Source organism: Cyrtonyx montezumae, unplaced genomic scaffold (assembly GCF_038088225.1).
Source record: "Cyrtonyx montezumae isolate F1298 unplaced genomic scaffold, pur_monq_1.0 scaffold_2, whole genome shotgun sequence".
NCBI classification, from domain to species: domain Eukaryota; kingdom Metazoa; phylum Chordata; class Aves; order Galliformes; family Odontophoridae; genus Cyrtonyx; species Cyrtonyx montezumae.
The window spans coordinates 32,027,925-32,049,302 of NW_027071936.1; the positions used below are offsets into that span (position 1 = coordinate 32,027,925).

The 21,378-nt window shown below is 47.2% G+C and overlaps 1 protein-coding gene across 3 annotated transcripts; it reads right to left on the reverse strand.

Annotated features, from left to right (window-relative positions):
• Positions 1-10,152: 10,152 nt before the first annotated feature.
• Positions 10,153-16,374, reverse strand: SPRY1 (sprouty RTK signaling antagonist 1). 3 transcript variants are annotated; one of them, XM_065736803.1, is made up of 3 exons: positions 16,294-16,374; positions 16,138-16,202; positions 10,153-12,711 (listed from the first exon to the last, which is right to left on the reverse strand). In XM_065736803.1, the coding sequence occupies exon 3, from the start codon at positions 12,654-12,656 to the stop codon at positions 11,694-11,696; it is 963 nt and encodes a 320-aa protein (XP_065592875.1). In that variant the 5' UTR covers positions 12,657-12,711; positions 16,138-16,202; positions 16,294-16,374; the 3' UTR covers positions 10,153-11,693. The 3 variants fall into 3 exon arrangements, with proteins under 3 accessions (XP_065592875.1, XP_065592874.1, XP_065592876.1); XM_065736802.1 differs by lacking the exons at positions 16,138-16,202; positions 16,294-16,374 and adding an exon at positions 15,208-15,317; XM_065736804.1 differs by lacking the exons at positions 16,138-16,202; positions 16,294-16,374 and adding an exon at positions 13,036-13,237.
• Positions 16,375-21,378: the final 5,004 nt, after the last annotated feature.

Sequence of the window (21,378 nt, forward strand, 5' to 3'; positions counted from 1 at the left end):
AGAAAACAACAACTGAGCCTTTGTCCTAATGGGGTGCATTAGGAAACCGCTTGGCAGGGCTCATATGCGTGAGAAACCAGGGCAGCTGGGAAACACTGACATGCACGTTTTAGAGAGTCGCAAAGACGTTGAGTGAGAAAAATACTCCCTGCATTCATTTTCTCCGAGGTCAGCTTCAGAAAGAACAACTCGAGAATTCTGAACGGGTCTGGCACAGCTTAGCACTCAAGGGTTTCATTGAAAAAAATGCACCAAGGAACTCCCCAAAGCAAGAGTTAAAACTGAGAAACGTGACAGAGCAGGCCCTCCACCACACTCAGCAAAGAAAAAAAAGCAGCAGCAACAGCACTGTGACCAAATGGGCAGAGCAGGGGCTGAACAGCTGCAGAATTTATTCCCTCCAGCTCTGCAAAGCTGAGGCACAGCGCACGTACACCTGTGTTTCCACTGCTGTCCCACCAAAGGGCTGAGTATCAAACAGATACAGAAACATGCAGGGTGTAATTCGGAGACAAAAGGCTGATGCAAAAAAATCTTACAGTTCAAGTGCATCACTATAAAGAAGGTAAAAATGAACCACCATAAATGTCATTTTCCATCCCTTGATTGTGCCACTCCGTGTCTTAGTCTCAGGTTCTACCCAGCTAAAGATTTCTAACCAAGCAAAGGCATTTTTCTGTAGGGATTTTAAACACCTATAGGATACTGGACAAGCACAGGCAAAGGGCTCTCCCCTCACTTCCACTGTTTCCTCAACAGCTGAGCAAAAAAAGCACTACAATGTTCATCAAAGCGAGGTTATGACCCATGCAGCACACATGGAAACCGCGTTCCACTAGCTGTGAGAGCCCTATGAGAAAACAGCCCCAAGGTGGAAAAAATACATATACACAAGCAGGTGAATCTCAGGTCGAGCCTGTTGCTGCTTTAATAACAACTTTCAGCACTTCCGGAAGTGAAACCACTTATCGGTGCAATAAAAGTCAGGGCAAGGAGAAGTGCTAATTAAGCTTGTACCCAGAGCAGTCTACCCGCAAAGCCAGGTTAGATAGCAAAGGCATCATCAGGAAGATCACAACTCCTGAATCCCAGAGCACAATATACAACAGGATTTTGCACAGAGCTTTTAAGGGAAGCAAATTCAACATTACCTCAAGTATCTTAAAAAAAATGCCCCATCAAATGGATGCTTCAGCACCCATACTTCAGTCACAGCCAAGCCAAACACCTGGGGCTGGGGGCAAGAACATTCCCTCAAGAAAAAAAAAAAAAAGAAAGAGAAAAAAATGATTACTTCACAGCTGTACCAGCATCATTGGAGATCAGATTACGTCCCCCTAGCCCTGTGCTAAGCAGCCATCTTCATTTCCACTTCACTTTGCTTTAATTACAAGCTGCTGTTTTAGACAGTTTAGAAGCTTAGTGGTTCAGGGGGGGGGGAAACAAAATAATAATTCTCATCTTAGTAAGAGCAACCCAGCAACCCATAGACTCCAAAAGATAGGAAGCCATTCTCAAAATATACCCTCCTTAGACAATTACCGTGGCTTGGTCTCTCTGGAAGGTGAAGAACAAGCGCTTTGAGAGAGACGCTATAACCCATACACCAAGCAGCTGAAGCTTAACCACAGTTCACAGGCCAGCACACTTACCGACACATAGAAGCATGCTACTACTGAATCTAATACCTTAGCAGAGACTCACCAAACATCCACCATATGCTCCAGTGCAGCTCCAGCAGAAGAACATGGCACCACAGTTATGAAGGAATAGCCGGTCCATCTGCGGTAACAACATCACAGAGCTTCAGACAGGTCTGGAGAGTACTAAGAAACACTGAGAACAGCCCCTTCTTACCTCTATATATATATATGAGGTGTGCCTCTCAGCTGACATGAATTTGTACCTGATTGCTTTGTGCAGCTACTCCCCAGGTGCAGAAACGAGCCCCACACGTGGGCCTCTGATTGCTCGCAGCTTTCAGGGCAGAAGTTCTCCATTCTAGTCCAGCTCACAGAGCCTGCCATGCCCTGGGTACCCTAACCTGCCCTGCCAAGAGCCCAAAGGTGTACAGCTTGTTCCCACTGCCTTGGGATGTTTTAGGGAATCACACAACAGTAATCTCCTCTGCAGATTAGCCATGCAATCACTATTTCTTACATCCAGTTGTAAATCACTGGGCTTCCTGCCTGGGCCCAGATAAGAGGATAACCCCTAGGCTACACACCAGCTGACAATATCAAGTCTTTTTGTAAGGGTAATGATTGCAGATGACTAAGTGCTTTCACCTGCTTCCCTTTGCCAGGTAGCATCTCTGCCTTGTGTCCCAGACTGAGCTAGGCCTGTACTGACAGCGTTGAGGTATTATTTCTGTGAGGGCAAGGCCGTGAGGCGTTAAGGGTAAGCTGAGGCCTAGCTGCAGACAGGGGGCCACAATGTCACCAAAAAGCAGTTTGTCCAAGGGTAGGCCAGGTGAGATCATTGGGAGCTTTTACCATTCTGGTTTTTGGTGTGCCACCCACTTGTCTGGGAGGTATTTGTGAGAGGATATCAAAAAGGTTATACACACAACCAAAACAGGGTAGTCAAGTGTTCCTCTGCCCACCATTTGTTTTGGGAAATTGACGTTCTCTGAAAATCACAATGGAGACACTACCTTCTGCAGCAGAATGTCACATGCAGGTGAGGCTGACAACCACAGCAGCCTGTCCTAAAGCACAGAGGAAATTTTAGACATACGAGAGGAAAAGCTTTGCTTTTTGTTGACTGTGTATGCAAATATCCCCACGTATCATCTCTGTGCCCAGAGAATACAAAAGCAGAAAGGGGAAAGCGCTGTCTATCACAGGACCAGGGTCACGAGATAGTCTTTATCACAAGTTGTATTTTACGTAAGCACTCCAGAGGGGACAGAAATATATCTCTTTGATAACACAACTCAATGGAAATCAGAAAACCAGCCAGAAATGACAACTGCAGGATGAAAGGAATTAATTGAGCTGAGGTGGTTGCAGCTGAGAGCCACCAAATCTCAGCACTTGTAAGTCAACTCAGTGCTGAGAGATCCTGTGCTCTATCAGCATTATCCCCTGGCAGGGAGAGCTGTTTGGAAGAACATGAACGTGTATTTATAATGGGGGGGGGGGAATGCTCCTTACCTCTGTAAAAGAAGCAAAAATGCACTGAATGCCTGATGGTGTCACATCTCAGCTGGACAAGCATTGAAAAAAATTAAGGATTATAATTATGAGCTCTGGATTCAAAGACATGGTCTTTCTTGAGCATACATAAAACCACTTGTCTTTCCATTGCTTTAATTAGCCTCACTTAAAATTCAGAAGTAAATATTAAGAGTACTAAAGATTACAAGACTTCAGATGCTAGGCACAACAAAATATGCCTCAGTGCTCCTGTCCATTCACATCCCTGCATTTGTTCTAGTTTCAGCTCTTCTAGCGTGGCCATTATGCAGCAGCATCCATTCACAGCCTTATCTTGACCATTCCAAAGTATAAACTAAAGGCAATATAAGCAACAGAGGCCCATCCATTCATTTGCTCCCACTCTGAAGAAGGCATACATTCGATGTGTTGTGACTTTGCCATCCTATCTTCCACTGGGGATAGTTTCTATTGCAAGATTCACAGTCAGAAGGATATCAGTGAGATCATAGAAGGGAGAGCTGCAACAAGGAGGAGGAGAAACAGCAGTAGGTTACAGAGTCATCCAGTTATTCCAATAGCCTTGCAGACAGCAAGAACAAGAGGCAAAAGTCATATCCCCAGTTAAAACCAATGAAATGCTACAAGCCTCATGGGAAACTGAGAAATGCAGCCATAATCTGCAGAATTGCTTTCTTTTCATTTCTTCCTTTTTTTACTTTTATTTTAATACTTTGCTCATATGTTCAAACTCATGTAGATAGCATGCATACACAGAATTCTAACAGGTGCTGCTAGAATCTTGCCCTTTCTTGGCTCATTGCTTTTTATCACTCCATATGGTGTCAGTAACCACCTACACAGCTGCACCTTCAGACAGGGAAGTGAGGAGAGAGCAGATAACTGCCCAGAGCCCATTTACCATGGAGAGGCAAACTGAAAGCTGAGGCTGCAACCCCCAGGTACAGCCCTGCTTGGTGTTTTCCTGGTGCCAAAGTCAAGCATCACAAGTCCTATTTGTTTCCAAGTTGAAGGATCAGCTGTATCAGCATCGCCAGCACAGGGAGTGGACTCGGGCCAGCGGTGCCACCACCAAGCCCTGCCCCTGGCTGGCCAAGGCAAGCAGGATATAAGCGGAGGGCAAGTGTAGTAGTAGTAGGTGCAGGGTTTTGCTCGTGAATAGGGCTGCTTGCATCGACCCACAATCACTGGAGCAGATTTTGCCGCGGTGAGCTTTTCCACCTCTCCTCCGGCTTGTTTGCAGATGCAAAAGGCAAGAGCACATCTACGTACCAGGGACCTACGTTATGTGCCTGCACGACTCTCCTGCGTACTCAGGAAGTTTCCGCATGCACAGCGAAGCCGACTAAACAGTTCTTCATGCAAAACATCCTTTTTTTTTTTATTTTCCCCATTTTTTTTAACGCTCTCCCGCCCGGCCTCCGCTCCATGCAGACACGGAGCCCACTTCTAAGGCTGACTCTCATTCTGATGCTAATCTCTCCCCGATTCCCTGCGGGGAGCTCGAGCATCCCCATTCATGCGTTTCCTCTCCGCCCCAGCCACGTGGGTGCATCTCTAGATACATACAAATCATGGCTCGAGAGCATCTTCTTCGGCAGCTTCTTCCCGAGCCCCCGCAGCTCTGTATTAACGAGATATGTTAAACAGAAGGCGCCTATACGCGGTAAAACAAGCTTCTGTATTTAAGATAAACCGTAAAGGACACGTGTTTTCCTAGGATTGAATAGACATAAGAAAATATTTAACCGTGCTACATAAATGTCAACAAGGTATGAGAAGTGCGCACCTAATAAAAGAGATAGAGGATACAATAAAAAGGGGCCCTAAATCAAAGAGCACTCACACTGATGGAAGCGGGCGGTCTGACCGGGCTTTGCTGCTCATGATGCAGCGCTGCTAACAACCAAACGTCTCTCAGCCCTGTTTTCCCCTCTATCCCTTTGGGTGTACGTGGGATCCGTCGTGCTGCGTCCCGGCACCGCGGTCGCAAAGCTGCGGTGCTGTGTTGGGAGCTCAGGGTGTGCTTCTTCCACCTCCATCAGCCCTTAAAAAAACCCAACAACAACAACAAAAAACCGCAGAGCAAACATTATCTATTGTTAATTACCTGTAAAGTAGGGCTTTAGCCACTTCCCCAGTTTCTAAGAGCTCTGAAGTGAAACCTGAAAGAAGCCACCCATTGTTTTCAATTGTGCAAGAGCCAGGAGCAAATAGGGCTCAAATTGCAGCTCTGAAAGGCAACAGGAAATTGGCATCCCGGTAATCTGCTCCCGACTATTCATAGTAACAAAGGCTACATTCCTCCTAAAATATTCACCATTAGAAACCCAAGGCTGATCTATTTAGTAAGGCCCACAGAATAAATCTGTGGAAATAAAGGTTTTTAATTAGAAGGCCATAGGATATGGCTCTAGCTTCCAGCCCCGCGAGCACCGTGTCCTGTTTATACCTCTGCCTCGTTTCCCACATCGCCAGACACCCGGAGATCAGGATCACTGCCATTTCCAAACATTATTAAAAAAAACCCAAACTGACAAACATGGAGCTGTTCCCTACGGATGCGTCGTACTGCGCAGCACGCTGTACCAAGAGCACTTCCAATCGGCCCCTGTGCGATTATCGCATCGCTTTCCACACGAGAGTGTTATCACTTACAAATGCATGCACCTCTGCAGCCTGCAGCACGGAACAACATCCGATTTATACACACACCCCAAAAAGTGCTACAGTGGCAGATGCTGACCGCCTTATTCATTCATTCATTCATTCATTCATTCATTCATTCATTCATTCATTCATTCATCTTCCTGTACAGAAGAGTGACTTTGCAGTGAAACACCACGCTGCAGTCGGGAGAGGCACGCCTCTCGGCTCGGCTCTGTGCAGCCCTCTCATCTCAGTCTTCCCAGCAGCAAAGAGAAATGCTTTCCTCAGAGGGGTTTTATCATTCTTTATTAAAGAACGTGTCTTCAGTACGAGCTCAGAATGCTTTGAGCTACTCGGTAAAGAGGTATTGCAGTTTTTGCCACCTGAATAGATAAAATTGTTCCTAGCCAAGTACATTAGAGTTGTCAGCAGGCAGAGCAAACTGGATTAGTGATTACAGGGGATGCTATCTGTACCTGGCAGCAGTGATGTGATGAATGAGAGAGGAATCAGCACGTGAGTGCCCCTGCTCCAACATACAGCAAAGGGGAAAGCAAGCACACAGACTCCCTAATTGTCTCCAAAAAGAGACGTGAGATACATGACACAATAGGGAGTGGATTTTGATAGGAAATAGATTTTGCTGAAAATAGATTTTGAGCAGGGGCAGCTGGGAAACCTTGCTGTTAAAAACAAGGTACCACACCATCTGCCAAAATTCAGGTAGGAGAAAAAGCCACAGCACCTCCTCCTGCTTCGTCTCTTGCAATTGGCTATTTCATTTCCATCTTCAAGTGTCCTGCTCAGGGCACGAAGGTCCAAAAACACCTAATTGAACACTACCAGGAAGAAGTAACGCTGCTGAGAGATCGTTCCCAGGTCAGACAACATCAATGTTTTCTCTTAAAAGTGTGGAACCAGAAGGACTGTCAGATGTTCTGAATCCTGAAGTATTCTCCAGAAGATGAACAATTTATTTTAAGTCTGTGAAATAGTTAAGCAAGTAGATAATTGCAGCAAACGTTTAAATATTCCAGCATCTTCTCTGTTACTCTGTCATATCAACTAGGAACTTATTAACACAGATAAATCTTAGTCATTCATAATACAGTATCCCATGTAAAGCAACCCAGTTAATACCACCACAAAGAAAGAAAATACCACCAGTATCAAACCCATTCAGAACTGCCTCCTGGAGCATTAGCCACTGGTGGGTGTACGCTGTCCTTGGGTGAACATAGTCACTGGTGTAAGTCCATTGACTTCATTCAGAAGCAATATTCTGTGTTATCAAAGCAGCCGTACTACGGTCGTGGCCCCGAAGGGTCAGGCAGGATGTGAGCTCCATTGTGCTCCCTACTGCACAAACACAATGTTGAGCCCTTTGGGGTAGAGCCCCTGTCAAACATTGGTGCTTTTTGACACTGTGTTCTGTAGGATATTTGTTTTCAGAGTTGTAGCGCTGTACATGTGTACAAAGAGTGCAAGAGAGGCACGATTCACCTTCCTGTAGTGGTTAGAAAATGTATGTTTCTTCAAAAATGAGCAGCTCACAATCATTACATTTTCAAGCTGAAGATGGTTAGCTTTGTGACAGACGCAACATTCCCCTGAGATGGCACACTCTTTCGTTTGACGTATGATCTTAAGATATTTTAAGTATGATCTTAGGTTTTACTTCAAATGCACCACTGCAGCTATGAAGGGGAACCACTTGTGATCTGTCCTGAAAGCAACTTGATGAAGGCTCATCAGGAGCCACCACGTTTTAAGGCTGGTAAATCCAATTGTGTGATACAAGAATAAAATCGTATCCCAGGGTTCTCGAAGCACCACCACGACTGTGACAAAAACGCTCCAGCTGGAAGAAAGCCAACAGTACTTCAGGATTCCTTAGCATTTTGAGGTCATTTGAGCAGAACAAGAAACACAGAAGTATCAATGAGTCCTGAACATTCCTCCAGGACAAAATAAATAAATAAATAAATAATTCTATGACTTCATATAAGTCCATTAAAATGTTTCATGTAGCCCTTTAAATCCCTTTTAACAGATTTGCTTTATCACAGCGAGAGGAGCTAATCCTCTCCCACCCGTCTTTACGATATGGAACCATAAACAAGAGCCAGTACTTTTCATTTGTCAAGCATTATTCCCCCCCTCAGTAACACCATCACCCGCAGCAGAATTAGTGTAATGAAGCTACCTTTAGCCAAACACCTGAACTCTCAATTTTTCACCCTAACGATGTGTTCCTGCAGCAAGAAATATGGAAATTTAACGTTTCCCAAAGTCATCCCTTACCACAATTTTCGAGGTGTTAAGCAAATACAGACCTGAATCCCAGCCTGCAGAAGCTTCCCTCTTTCCTTCCTCGCAGACCTTACTCGGGATATTTCAGCACTGTGCTGTGTACAGCCAGATGGCCAGCTTGTTCAAACCCATCAGTGACCTATACAATTAGGTTAGTAGGTCAGCTGAATTTCTTGCCTAATTACACATATGTCCAATCCTTCTACACACAACGTTCCTTTTTTTTTTTTCTTCTCAAAAATAAAAGCTGTCTGAAAATGGTTAAGAAAGTGTTATCATTTGCATTGTAACAACCAGACCTCTGACAGTCTGACCCATCTAAGGGAACCAGAGCAACTCACTGACAAACTTAGAAGAACTGAGGTCTACACTTCAGTCTCGCGGTTGTCGAGATTCCCATTAACACCAGGCAAGCCTGTTCAGCTCCTTTCAGTGTGACGCCGTATGTCTAAGAGGTCATTCCAGTTACTGCACTGGAGGAAGTAGAACTGACCATAATGGCACTTAAGATGACATCCACTTGCTCTCACGTGACCCTAGTAGGTTCTACACCACAGCAGTATGCCAGAGAGGCCACAACCACTTCCATACATTAAGGCAATCATCCTGCGTTCTGAAGGACCCAAGATGTACAAAAGATGCAGCACCTACAGCAATCTGTTACTTCCATTGCCTCAACACTGCCTTCTTTAGGGTCACATCACTTGGAGTAACAATTAAGACATACAGCAAATTGTTATCTTCTGAATCTGTGTAGGTCAAATGTTCCTCCTAAGAAACTACAAAAGCCAACTCCAGACACTTGACTGGAAACGAGACAGGCAGAGGCCAACAATGTATATTTCTTTTCTCAAAGAGGGAGAACAACCAGCACCATTCTAAGCAAGCTCACTCAACAGAGAGCTGGGTTGTATCCAGTTACGAAAATGTAATTGTCTCAGCATTTTTGATGGTCACTATATAGTCTTAAAAATGGTCTTATCTGACCAACGGTGACTGTTTCACAAGGATTTCATTGTCCCCCCGAGGGTAGTTTGCAGCTGCCACTGTTGGAGAAGTATCAGTGATGAGGAAGTAGTTCAACATGAGTCACTTACTCCTCAGAAACATTCTTCTCTTGGCTTTGCTTCGTCGCAAGAATACATCTTGGAAAGCAGATTAACACACACACTGCCATCCCACAAGTTTCCTCGCCTCTAAGTTCTGTCACATTTACGTGTGGTATTACCAGCTGTACTCTGCAAAGCAAGTGGTTTCTTAAATGCGCTCCCATTATGATTTCCCTGCATGCCTTGCAGAAATTACACAAGCCATTCAATAAAGAACACAACTTTTGGTCAGCTCAGACAACACAGGATAGACTTTGATGGAGTTAGCTACAAAAGCCCACTGCCTACTCGAATCATCAGCATCCTGGGAGTTACAACAGCTCAAGTATGACAATTCAGAGCAGCAAGATGCAGTGTGACACATTTGTCAGATTATTGCCCTGTTCCTCAAGTGGAGTTCCTCTAGAACCACTTACTCTGAACACCACGTGAAATTACATCCCTTTAATAAACTTTTTACTCTAAAAGAATTGCGAGGTTAGCCTTGACCCACACGGACAGAAGAAAGAGGTCTCCCCATTCACTCTTAATGAAAAGCTTTTTTGTTGAATACGTGTTAAACGTCCACAAATGGCCGTGACACTTGGGTCACCCTTAAGAGCCTTTAATTAAAAGAGAAGGTAGATTCAGTTGACGTTGGGATAACGTATGGGAAAAGAACCAAGCAAACCACACACATACGCCCGGACACATATGCACACCTTCAAAGCTGGCAAACTGCAGAAACACAAACGTTGTTTTATATCCTGCCTCTTGGTTTTTATTTAGATTTGAGCTTAAGAGGTTCATTGCTTCAGTTGACATACAATTTAACCAGCCAAGAAGTTCTATATAGGAAAACTCAAGAGTAGTTTTACATGTTAATTTGGAATTCTTAAAAAAAAAAAAACCAGAAAAAAAACCAGAAAAAAACCCCAAAAACCTTGAGGTTATGGTTTCCTCCTTCACAAATACACGTCCAAACGCTCCGTTAAATAAACAGGGCCTACACCTCCCTGGCACTGTTAAGCACAATGCATACATCCAATTGCAAAAACTTGCTTAACGAATAGTTAGCGAACTCAAAATTAGGTAAACTAAACTAGAGCACAGACTAGTGGTTTTGAAGTAACAACAGGAAGTTTCTTGCTACCTGACATCCCACTAGGAGGGAAAAATCAAGATCAAGAACCCAGATTATGCACGAGTAGCTCACAACTTCTCGCTGCGACAAAAGAACTCAAGAGCCATTTTCATTAATTAATATATTTTCTGCATTATAGTTAACATATGTACTTTCTTCGTGTCGTCCTTATTTCGTTAAGTATTGATATTTTGTTATATTCAGACATGAGTACATTTTCAAAGTCTTTTTGCAATAAATATCATAAAATAATAGAGATTCACATAATAAATATTCTTTACAATAAAAAAAGTTTTAACAGACTTTTGTCTTAAAAATAGTTGGGATTCAACTTTGTGTTTTATACATAAAATATACAAAAAAGGACCACAATTTGTGGCTAAGGCAATAAAACAGGGAACAGAATAAAATTATAAAGTACAGAGCAGAGCTAAATCCACTAAACCAAAGGATCACGAGAAACATTAAAGATTCGGGAACGTTTAGGTGACTCGATGGCACCTGAGGGCTGTCTGGATACACAAACACCACCAACTTTAACATCAACGTGATACTGATGGACTGAAACAATGGGAGGACGAGGGTGGAGTGAGCAATATCCTTCAAAGATTGGACAGCAAGAGGAAAAACAAGTATGGTTGCAGCCATAATGTCTCCAATGTGAAGATCTACAAAAACTGAAGTTGTGTTAAGAAAGAATTAAAAACAAAGCAACAGCAACGATTGGCTCTCAGGACTGAGAATATTCCAAAAGTTAAAAGAAGAGGAAAACACACCAACCAAAACGCAGGCTGCTCACAGAAGAATCAGGCCTTTCGTTTGGTAAAACCTTGCATCCCTCTCCGGAAAGAACACAGACAAGAAGTTATTTCACAATCCAGCTCACTCATGAGAGTTGTTCCTTGGAGGTACCAAGGGGGGGTAGAGGAAAAAAAAAATAGGATACAAATTGCTGAGAATGAAAAACATCTTTGGGAAGATATTCAGAGCGAGAAGCTGCAAGAGCCAAATGAGCCCTCACTGTCTCTTTCGGGAGTGGTGCAGTTACAGACTCAGAAGACCCTGCCAAAGTGGGTGGCAGATGCAGATACCAAGTCCACACTTACCAAAGAGCAGCAAATGACTACACGTAAAACACTCCACATTCGCTTGACTCAGTAAGAGAAGAACAAAGATGCAAAGGGAATAACTTGTGTATTTGAAGCGGGGGGTGAAAGAAAGCAGCCCCCCCACACACCCCTAAATGGGGAAGAAAAAAAAAAATATCAGCTACAACCTGAAAATCAAAGTCGGAGGAAGTAAACCTCCCTCCAGAAATCATGACGGCTTGCCCTGACCCCGGGAGGGGCAGCTCTCCAGTTTACAATAGACAGTGTTGGAGTTCTTGCATCGGCAGCCCGGACGATTGACGCGGTCGTAACACCCTCGACACAGTTTTAGGCATCCTTTTGCAGGAGGGTAACAGAGCAAGCAAGGCAAAAACAAGGACATGGCTCCCATGCACAGGTACCTAGAACAGCAATGTGACTGGGAGCAAGAGCAGGGATTATCCGCGTACGAGTCCCCTTCATCGTCATTAGAACAGTGGTAGAAGATCCCTTTGACCAAACACATGCAGGTGCCATACTCCACCATGCTCTCTGCGGAGCACAAGCACTGCCGGTTGCAGGCCAAGCAAGAAGGCAAGGCCCTCGGGGCTGTGCACTCACCGCACTTGCACTTCCCACACTGTTCGCAGATAAACTTGTGCTGTGTCAAGTCCTCTTTCAAAGGACCCTTCAGATCATCTACAATCAACGACGACTGCTTGGGCTGCGTCTGGATTGTCCGATCGGACCTGTGGCCCGAACCCGGCCAGGATGGAGGCGACCGTCCCAGCAGTCCTTGCTCTGACGAAGCGCTGCTGTTGCTCCCAGAGCTGGCGGCGCTCCCCGTGCTGGTTGATCTGCTCAAAACGGGAACCCTCGCGTTATGCTGATGTGCCACGTGCCCCACGTGGCTGGGTCTGTGTTCGTAGTTATTATTCACATTAATTGGTATGATTTCATGAGTCCTTTCATGCTTCTCTTGCCTTGGTGCTGTCCGCGGACCAGATTTTTTCACCACAGATGGACCTTCAGTGTAATCATTGCTGCCGCGGATCGCCTTGATCTGGTCCAGTGACAAGATAGCTGCTGGCTGGCTCTCCCGCTCGTACTCCAGCCGCTGCCGGCTGTCCAGAGAGGGCTGCTGAATCACCACCAGCGAACCACCACTGCCGTGCTGGCTTTGGGGCTCCATCTGTAGTGATCTCTACTTCTGGCATTCAGCAGGAACCTGGCATGCATCTGAAATCCTAGAATAATAACGAGAAGACAGGAGGTATAAATAAACATCGCTTGTGTACATATATACACGCATGCACACGATCAAGCACAAAAGAGGAACAAAGAACAGGATACCGCCTGAAAATAAAAATGCTATAGCAAACCACAAATTGCCCGAGCCACCTGGTGCCGATCTCTTTCAGCAGGGGATTACGGCAACGCTGAGGATCTGGCCAAAGTCCAGCAACGAGGAGAGCCCGGGCATGGCATCATAGGTGAGGAATGCTGGAGGAGACCCCTTGCCAGTAAAATGAAAACTCAGAAAGAAAATAACTATAAAAATCACTATTAACCTGTGCGCTTATTTGGCAAGCCATAAGAAGTGCGTGCTTCTCGTGTGCTACCGAACTCAGCAATCTGATTAGGAACGGCAGTTCTGCCTGCCCCCAAAACTAAGCTGGAAGTGTGAAAAAGCACCATCAGGTTGGCTCTGCCGGCAGAACGAGGGGCACGCATGAGCCTCAGTTCCCTGCCTGGATCTGCAGCACCTCAAAGCTGAGATCCGCACACTTTTAAGGCTCCTTCTGGAAGAGAGGTGCGTGCCCAACAGAGCCTCAAACTATGGCAGGTGTACAAAGCATTTCCTACAGTACAGGAAACTCAGCAGCCAAACCTTACAGAATGAAAACAAGTTTGCAAATAGAAGCCAGTTTCAGGTATTCTCTCACCAAAGGGCAGAGTGTGAAAGAAGAACGGATATAAAAGGATAAGACGAGCTAAGTGTCTTCAGCTAATCTAAGCTATAATCTTCTTCATTAAGTTCCTTGATGAGTCTCTAGCTAAAGCGGACGATCAGATCCCTCCTCACAAGATAAACCAACTGAAAGCTTCCCAAACACAACTTTCACGGTTTATCTATCAACTACTGACTCAAAGATTACAAACGCTGACCAGGAAAACTGCAGTGACAGCACCCATAGACGGGCTGTGTATTGAGACCCACATAAAAGCTGCCACTTTTATACGTAAAGATATAACAATAAACGGTTTATCCCTTAGAGAAAGCCCAGAACCACTCGCTCCCCTCTCAGTCCGCACGAGATGTCACACGCAGACACATGCCAGAGCAGAAAGACGTGCTGCAGTCATGGCAAGGAGCAAGTCCTGCTCCCCGGGGTGGCACAGGGCAGCAGGCTCACTGCAGCAGGTGGGGACACATCTCTGCCGCAGACCGCCCAGAGAAGCGGTAGCCGTTCGCCAGGATGCTGAAGTCCCCGCGCTCATCCGCCCGGCAAAGTCCGCATTTTAAATTCAGGGTCACCAGATGAAGGGGGAAAAAAAGCCCACAACAAAACAAAACAAATAAAAGCGGCTCCAACGCCATCGCGCTCCTTCCAACTCATCCCACACCACTCTTCCCAGGCGGCGGACGCGAAGCCGCGGCACACACCGAGCGCGCACGGAGGCGAGAAGGGACAAACGCACACGCAGCCGTGCAGGAGACGCGACAAGAGCCCGCTGCCACCTCTGGGGGACGCGGACTGACAGCACCAGCCGCGGGCCGGGAGCGAAGGGTAATCGGTCAGCCTGCAGCGCCGGGAGCGGCCGGCCCGGCCAGGGGCACGAACCAACGTAACCCACGCGGGGACACACAGAGCCGCGGCGCTGCCCCTGCCCCCTCCCCTCGTCGCCCCGCCCCGCGGAGCTCGGGCGGCCCCGGGCGGGCGGTGCGCGGCGCCCTCTGCGAGCGGAGCGGGGAGGAAGGAAGAGGAGGGGAATTAAAATAAAAAAAGTTATGAATGAAAACAAGGGCTGCCCCCCTTCCGCGGGGGGAGGGCGCAGCCCGAGGTCGCCGCCGCCTCACGAGGGCGGACTTCCCGGCGTTTAAAGCGGCAGCGCCGGCACGGGGATTCCCCGCCGCCGGCTCCGGGGCCCCGCGCGGCCCCTCCGGGACGCGACCGCGCGCTCCTCCCCGGGGCCCCGCACGGCAGCCGCCCCGACACGCGGTCGGGCCCTGAGGCGGACCCCGGCTGCCGCCGCCCGCTCCCCGCCGCTTTCCCGGTGCGCGGCGGCGCCGCAGGAGGCGGAGGGGGCGCGCGCGTGTGCCCGTGCCCTGCGGCACCTGCTCGGCTCCCGGCGCGCGCCCCCGCCTGACTCGCGAGCCCCTAAGGAGCTCCTTGCCGCGCGGCCCCGCCGTAACGCCGGCTGCGGGTCGCGCCCGGCGGGCATTGCGCAGAGCCGCTCCGGGCAGCCCCCGCCTCGCCGCGCTCCGGCCGGGCTCTCTCTGAGCCGCCCCTGCAGGGTCAGAGCGCCGCGCTCCGGCTCTTCGCTCCTCCGCCGCTTCGGAGCTCGTTCCCCGCGCTGCACGCGGTCCCCGCAGGTGGGCGCCGCACCGCACCGCCCCGCACCGCGCGGTACTCGCCGCGGGCACGGCGTAGCCGAGTGCAGTGCGCACGCTGACACAGCTCCGAGCGCGCCCGCAGCCCACCAAGACACCTGCCCTGGCCCCGCGCGCCCGGGCTCACCTGAGGGCGAGGAGGCAGCCCGCTTCCCGAAGCACATTGGCGGCCGCGGCGCGGGGTCCAGCCCGGGCAGTGCAGGCAGCCGCGCGCCGCTCCGTGCCCTCCCGGTCCCGCCGCCGTGCCGGACTGAGGGCGGCCGCGCTCCGCCGCCTTTCAGCGCGCAGCCCCCGCCCGCCGCCCGGCCGCGCCCCCGTGATGTCAATGTGTCACCGCGCGGCGCCCCCGAAATCCCGGAGTGGACTCCCGCGCCCTCCCGGGAGCCGCTCCCGCCGCCCGCGCCGAGGTCACGGCCGCCTGCCTGCTGCCTGCCTGCCTCCTTCCTTCCCTCCCTCCTTCTCTCCCTCCCTCCCGCCGCGGCCCTCGGTTGAGCCCGGGGCGGGGCAGCGCGGCGCCGCTCGGCACAGCCCCGGCCCGGCGCCTCCCGGCACGTGCTGAGGCCGCCCCGCCCGCAGCGTCAGGTGGCGGCACCGCCCGGCCGGCAGGGGGCGCCCTGCGGGAGGGGACTGCCCGGCCCGGGGTGAGGCCGGAGCTCCATGCCGCGCTGCGCTCCTTCAGCCGAGGACTTTAGAAAGCGTTATTGCCCTTGCGATCCGTTACCCTTGTAACCCACACACTGGATGGTAAGCTGCTCTTTGCAGGCAGGCGCTGAAGCGCTGAGGGGGTACAGCGCTCTCACTGCCCTACCGGGCCTGGTTTTGCAGATGTCCGTGGGAAGCTTGTCGCTCATGGCCTTGCATCCATGATGATGGGGAGGGTGCAGTGATGCCTTCAAAGCCATCATCACCTTGGCCGAATGCTCTCTCTGATGCATGCTATTACTGGAGTATTAAAAAGCAACTACACACAGAAAATATCATAGAGTCATTAAAGTTGGAGAAGACTTCTAAGATCCCCCAGTCCAACCATCAAACCATCCCCACCATGCCCACTAACTGTGTCCCTCAGTGCCAAGTCCACGTGATCCTCAAAAATCTCTCGGGATGGTGACTCCATCACCTCTGGGAGAAAAAGAAATGATAGAAAAAGAAACAAACATTTTGAGAGTTATAAGAACATGCAACACAGTGGGATGTGTGAGACTGTTAGTACCTGGCTAAACATCCCCAGTCTGAAGCACTGTAAGCAGCTTCATGCAATCTTTCTCAGGAAATTGATATTCTGCTTCACTGTGTCCCAAAGGAAAAAAAACACAAACAAACAAAAACACAACAAGAAAAAAACAAACCCCCTCAAAAAGCTTAGGAATATTCAGAGAAGCTTAGAAGGAACTTTCATCCAAAAGCAAATCATTGTTACAATGCCAGTACAAAAGTACTGTGCTGTCACATCTTCTGTCTGCCCAGAGCACACTCACACGGTGCATTTTTGCATTAATCTTCATTAGGCCTGGGAAGAAAATGTCCAAAATTCACATTCTGTCATTATGCTAAAAAAAAAAAAAAAAAAAAAAAAAGACTTCAACCACGTATTCCTCCTAAAATCCTTTTGCATTAAAAATTATAGACTGAATATCATTACTGCTTATAAATTTGCAATGAACAGGCTACTGATAAAGACTAACTACAAATACTGCCTTCCAGGTACAGAGGGTCCAGTGACAGCAGCATGTTGTTTAGGTATTGCCATAACAATAGGCCAGTTCATCAGTGATACAGCTAGGGGAAATAGGCAGTGTGACTGCCCACCCAAACCGTTCTCAGACCACTGTGAGCGGAAAGCAGAAAGCTATTTTCACTGAACCCCATCTGAATTTTGTGGAACCTATCACTGTTCAGAATAACAATAAATCCTGCCGAACAACAAGAATCACTCTAGTGCTTTCGTGGTTCAGTGCACTGCATTTTACGTTCCTTTCTCCTGTTTTGAATAAAGACAGAAGCAGCATTTCTGTAGGTATGCTCCACAGTAATTCTCACAGCAGCGTCGACTGTAGGAGCATCAGAGGCAAAGGGAGGCAAACTGCAGACAGTGTGGGTAGCCATGCTGCTGGGGCCGCGCCACTGACAACAGTGCGCCTAGCAACTGGCGGGCTGTCTTCTCAGAGGAGGCACAGTGCTTTTTTTTTACCTAGGAAACTGCTATAAAAACATTGCTTAACACCTTTTTCTTGTGCTTCCCTAAAGCAGGTACAACCTTAAAGATCTATGCCAAGCGTAACAGCTTGATTTTAGAAATACAATGCTAGGCTTAAATGGGTCACTAAAATAATCAAGAACACTGGCAACAGTTTACTATCCCTTGTTTCATTGAAACAAGGCACAACCCTCCGGTTGTATCAGCAGGCTCTCCACACACTCAGGCAAACATGCCTGCATCCCATGCAAGTCTTCTCAGATTTTTCTTGGAAATGATAGCAGTAAAAAGCTTTCGTTAGAAAATGGAGAGCTAGAATTCTGGAGAATAAGTTGGCAACTTGGAAGAGGGCTGACACACCTTATGACTACATCTTGGCACAGCCTTGCTTTGAGGATTGACAGACAGACAGACAGGAATCCAAGCTGTCCTGCAGGGAGCCTCTCTCTTCTACTGACAATAAAAGGAGTCAAGAGAGACCAGTCCTCTATGCACGAAGTTAATCCTCACGACAAACCTCTGAGAATTAGGTTCAAGAGTCTGAATGATTGCTGATAGTAATGATTCAGCCCCTATTTCCACTTTCACTTGCAGGATCACATACTACAGATAATCTCATTCTGCAGTCTTGTAGTGCTTCTCCCTGGTGGTGGATGGCTGTTTGGGGTTTTTTGTTTGTTTGTTTCTTTCTTTATTTTTCCTAATCCACACCCAGAAGCAACTTTCCTAGCTCACTTGATTGACCCCCACAGATTGGGAACTATACCTCTGTAAAGGTGAACTGTGATCCTTTTGCTACCTGTAATGAATAACAATGCTTCCACCCCAGCTAGGAGTACCTTTGTATTTCCCCCCAAGCAACAGCTCCTGGCCCACGCTAAGACAGACATTCCAACCGAGAAGGGGGATGCATTCTCGGACCCACACATCAGCACCTCATTCTTCCTCCTCAGCAGTATGAGGTCGCTCCATCTGTGAAAAGCAAAAGCCATCCCATCTATCCTCACACAGTGTCATTTCAGACAAAACAGGTGTCCAACAGCCTACACTTGAAGAATTCGATATTTACTGTTCCCATCACTCATCTTCTTTGGCGATAAGTATCTTAAGCCAACATGGCTTTGAGGAAACTCAGCAGAGAAAGTGTTTATCTTTGCACAAGTTATTTGTCAGTCACTTACGAACCTTCACAGCTGTAACAACAATTATAAAGTTATACAGGAATTTAAAAGCAATTAAAAAAACAACAATACAGATTAGCATCTGAAGCCAGATACAATTAGGAGCAAAATTGCTGTGCCAGTCTCCTTACCTGTAGAACACGTAAGTCATGCAATCACCTGTGCCGTGCAGCGAGAAGCTTGCAGAGGCTGTGAGGAACAGCTGGGCTCTGCAGCTCCAAGGCCTCTGCGTGTCAGAAACTCTGACTTTGCACAAAGAGGTACTTTGCAGCTATCAGCAAAGACCACCAGCACTGTGAATTTTTCATTCATTAGTAGATCTACATACACACACACACACACACACACATTTATATTTAAATAACTGCATTAGCTGTTGAACATCGCTGTAATTGTTTTCCTATCAGCTCAATGGAAATCTCAGCAGTCCTGGCTGAAGCATGGGATGAAATAAAGACGTTCCAAAGAGCTGAAGCAAAAACCACACGTGCCAGTGCCACGGTGGAGGCACACCTTGAAAGACACTGTGAACCATTCCAGGGTAGGAAAGAGAAAGTGAAGGAGGTTGTGAGGTTGCGTTTCCGATCACGCTTTCTGCTAGACAGGTTGACCTTTATCTGAGATCAAAGGGACTAGCGGCTGGGGATTTCTCCAGCTACCGTGCAAGGAGTGCTCTCAGAGCTGCATGAAGAAGCGCAGCCACATACAGCCACCGCTGTGTGCTGTCAGTGCTTGGGCTGGGGCAGGCACACAGGAAATTCTCAGTTGCAAATACAATCTTGACTTTTCTCTTTAGAAGATAACATCAGTTTTTCTCAGAGGCAGATAGCATGAGGCAGCAGCCAGGCAAACCTCCGAGAACAAAGGGCTGAACCTCAACTTGAACCTGCTTTGTGAGCATTGAATCAAAGTGCAGGGGGAAGCGAGGGGTTTGCTCCAAGCCCACGTTTAACACCGGATGAAAAGAAAGAAAATCCAAAGGTTCCGTAAGTTTAGAGTTTGGGAATGTGCCACCCTTCCCATGTCTTGCACCAAATCAGACAAACCAGTGTTTTCTGTGCATATTTCTCCCAAACATGGTCAGCAGTTCTGTGCTGGAGTTGGAGATACACGTTAGCTATTTCTCAATCACTGAAAACTAAATTTTGTAAATGAGGATTGCTGAGAAACGCTGTGGTAGGCTGCAACTCAGGTAGGACCTATATCGTTTTCAGGCCTCCCCCAGTGGTAATTTGTAAGGCTTTTGCTGTGAAGAATTAGCGAAGTAAACCTTCACTGCCAAAAATGCAATTGAAGACAAGCAGCACTGAAGAAAAGCTGTAGGAATGACAGCACATCTGTGGAGACACCTAACGTGAAGCAAAACTGTTTGCTCTTCAAAGCACAAGGCACAGCGTGTCTGTTCACTGCTTGCTATTCACTTGCTCTGTAGGGAACTGATACAATCACTTTTCCTCTTCAGATAGTCACATTTATTTGCTTTCCATTCAAGTCTCCTTCTCTCAGAGAGCTGTCTCTTAAGACCTCGTGTTCAGCTGCTGCACTAATTGTCTGGCCTTACACAAGATGATTCAGTGCAAGGAGGAAAGCTGGGTAGTTTAATTTCTGTAACCATACGAGTTTAAGTAGTTCCCTGAGCCTGCTTTTCCTTTTCTCTTGCTCTCACCTACAGCTGAGTTAGGTAACAAACAGGTAGAGCTACAAAGCTTCTCACAGTGGGATTAAGTGCTGCAGATCTAGCTGCCTAAGTATGTGCTGAGAGCTGACTGAAAGGAGGTGGCTGTTTTAATTATAGCTGATAAAATACTAGCCAGAGGAAATCCACCATGACTGAATAATAGCCCTGCTCTTCAAAAACAACCGAGGAACAAACCTTTCCCATTTCTGTTCAAGAAGTGGCCACTCCCTGGGTGTGGACTGTATTATCACAGGAAGAGGGAAAGCTCTGTGCTAATTTAAAGACATTGCTCTGTGCATGTTTTCATTAGCTCACCGCTTGTGGAGACACTGGCAATTGGTACCTCAGCACATCTCTAGGAATGCCTGTTTATCAGGTTGTGCAATCTGTCACTGCCCGGTGAAGGAGGTCTCAGGAGCAGCATTTCTCATCTGATTTGAAAACATACATGGAAACCTGAGCCTGCTTTTAGCAAGAATGATGGGGTTGGCCTAATGAACACAATCTCTTTTGTTGTTCTCAAGAACAGTGTGTCAACAACTAAGTTAAGATTCCCTCTGCAGCTGTAACAGCTTCTGTAGGGAAGCTGTGACTTACGTCTATGTCACATTCTTGGTTCTGCTCTACCAATTGAAAGCTATTTCAGTGAGATTTTAAGATACAGCCTTCAATTTCCTGGGATGCAAGAAGGGAGGAAGTTTTTCCACGGATCCCTCAAAAAGAAGTGTGTACAGTACTGAGAGATGTTTGGGATTTGGTTTTTTTTTGTTGTTTTTTTTCACCAAAAAATCTTCTTCTGCACCTTGCTACAGGTAATGGTGCTTATGACAATGCATGTCTAGAGATCCAGTTCTCACACAGACAGGGCACTGTCAAGAACTTGGGACCAGAAACTGGCTGCAGGAAAATAAATGCACCACAGAATGTCCCCACAGGCAGACGTGCATTTCTGGATGCAGCATCATCCCCTTCAAAATATAAGTAGGGATTTTGACTTCTCATGGGAAAAAATAAAAAACAAAATTGAAATTAAAAATTCTCCTTTAATGGCTGAAAAGACACAGAAGAGATCTCTCATCCAGTGACAGAACTATACAATATCATTTGGATATATATATATGTATTTATATGTATACATATATACATATGTATTTTTTTCCCAATTCTTCTGGTCTTAATTTTCTGAAAAAAAATTATTTTGCATTTATCAATTCAAGTATTAAGTGCCTTAGATGTTTGCTG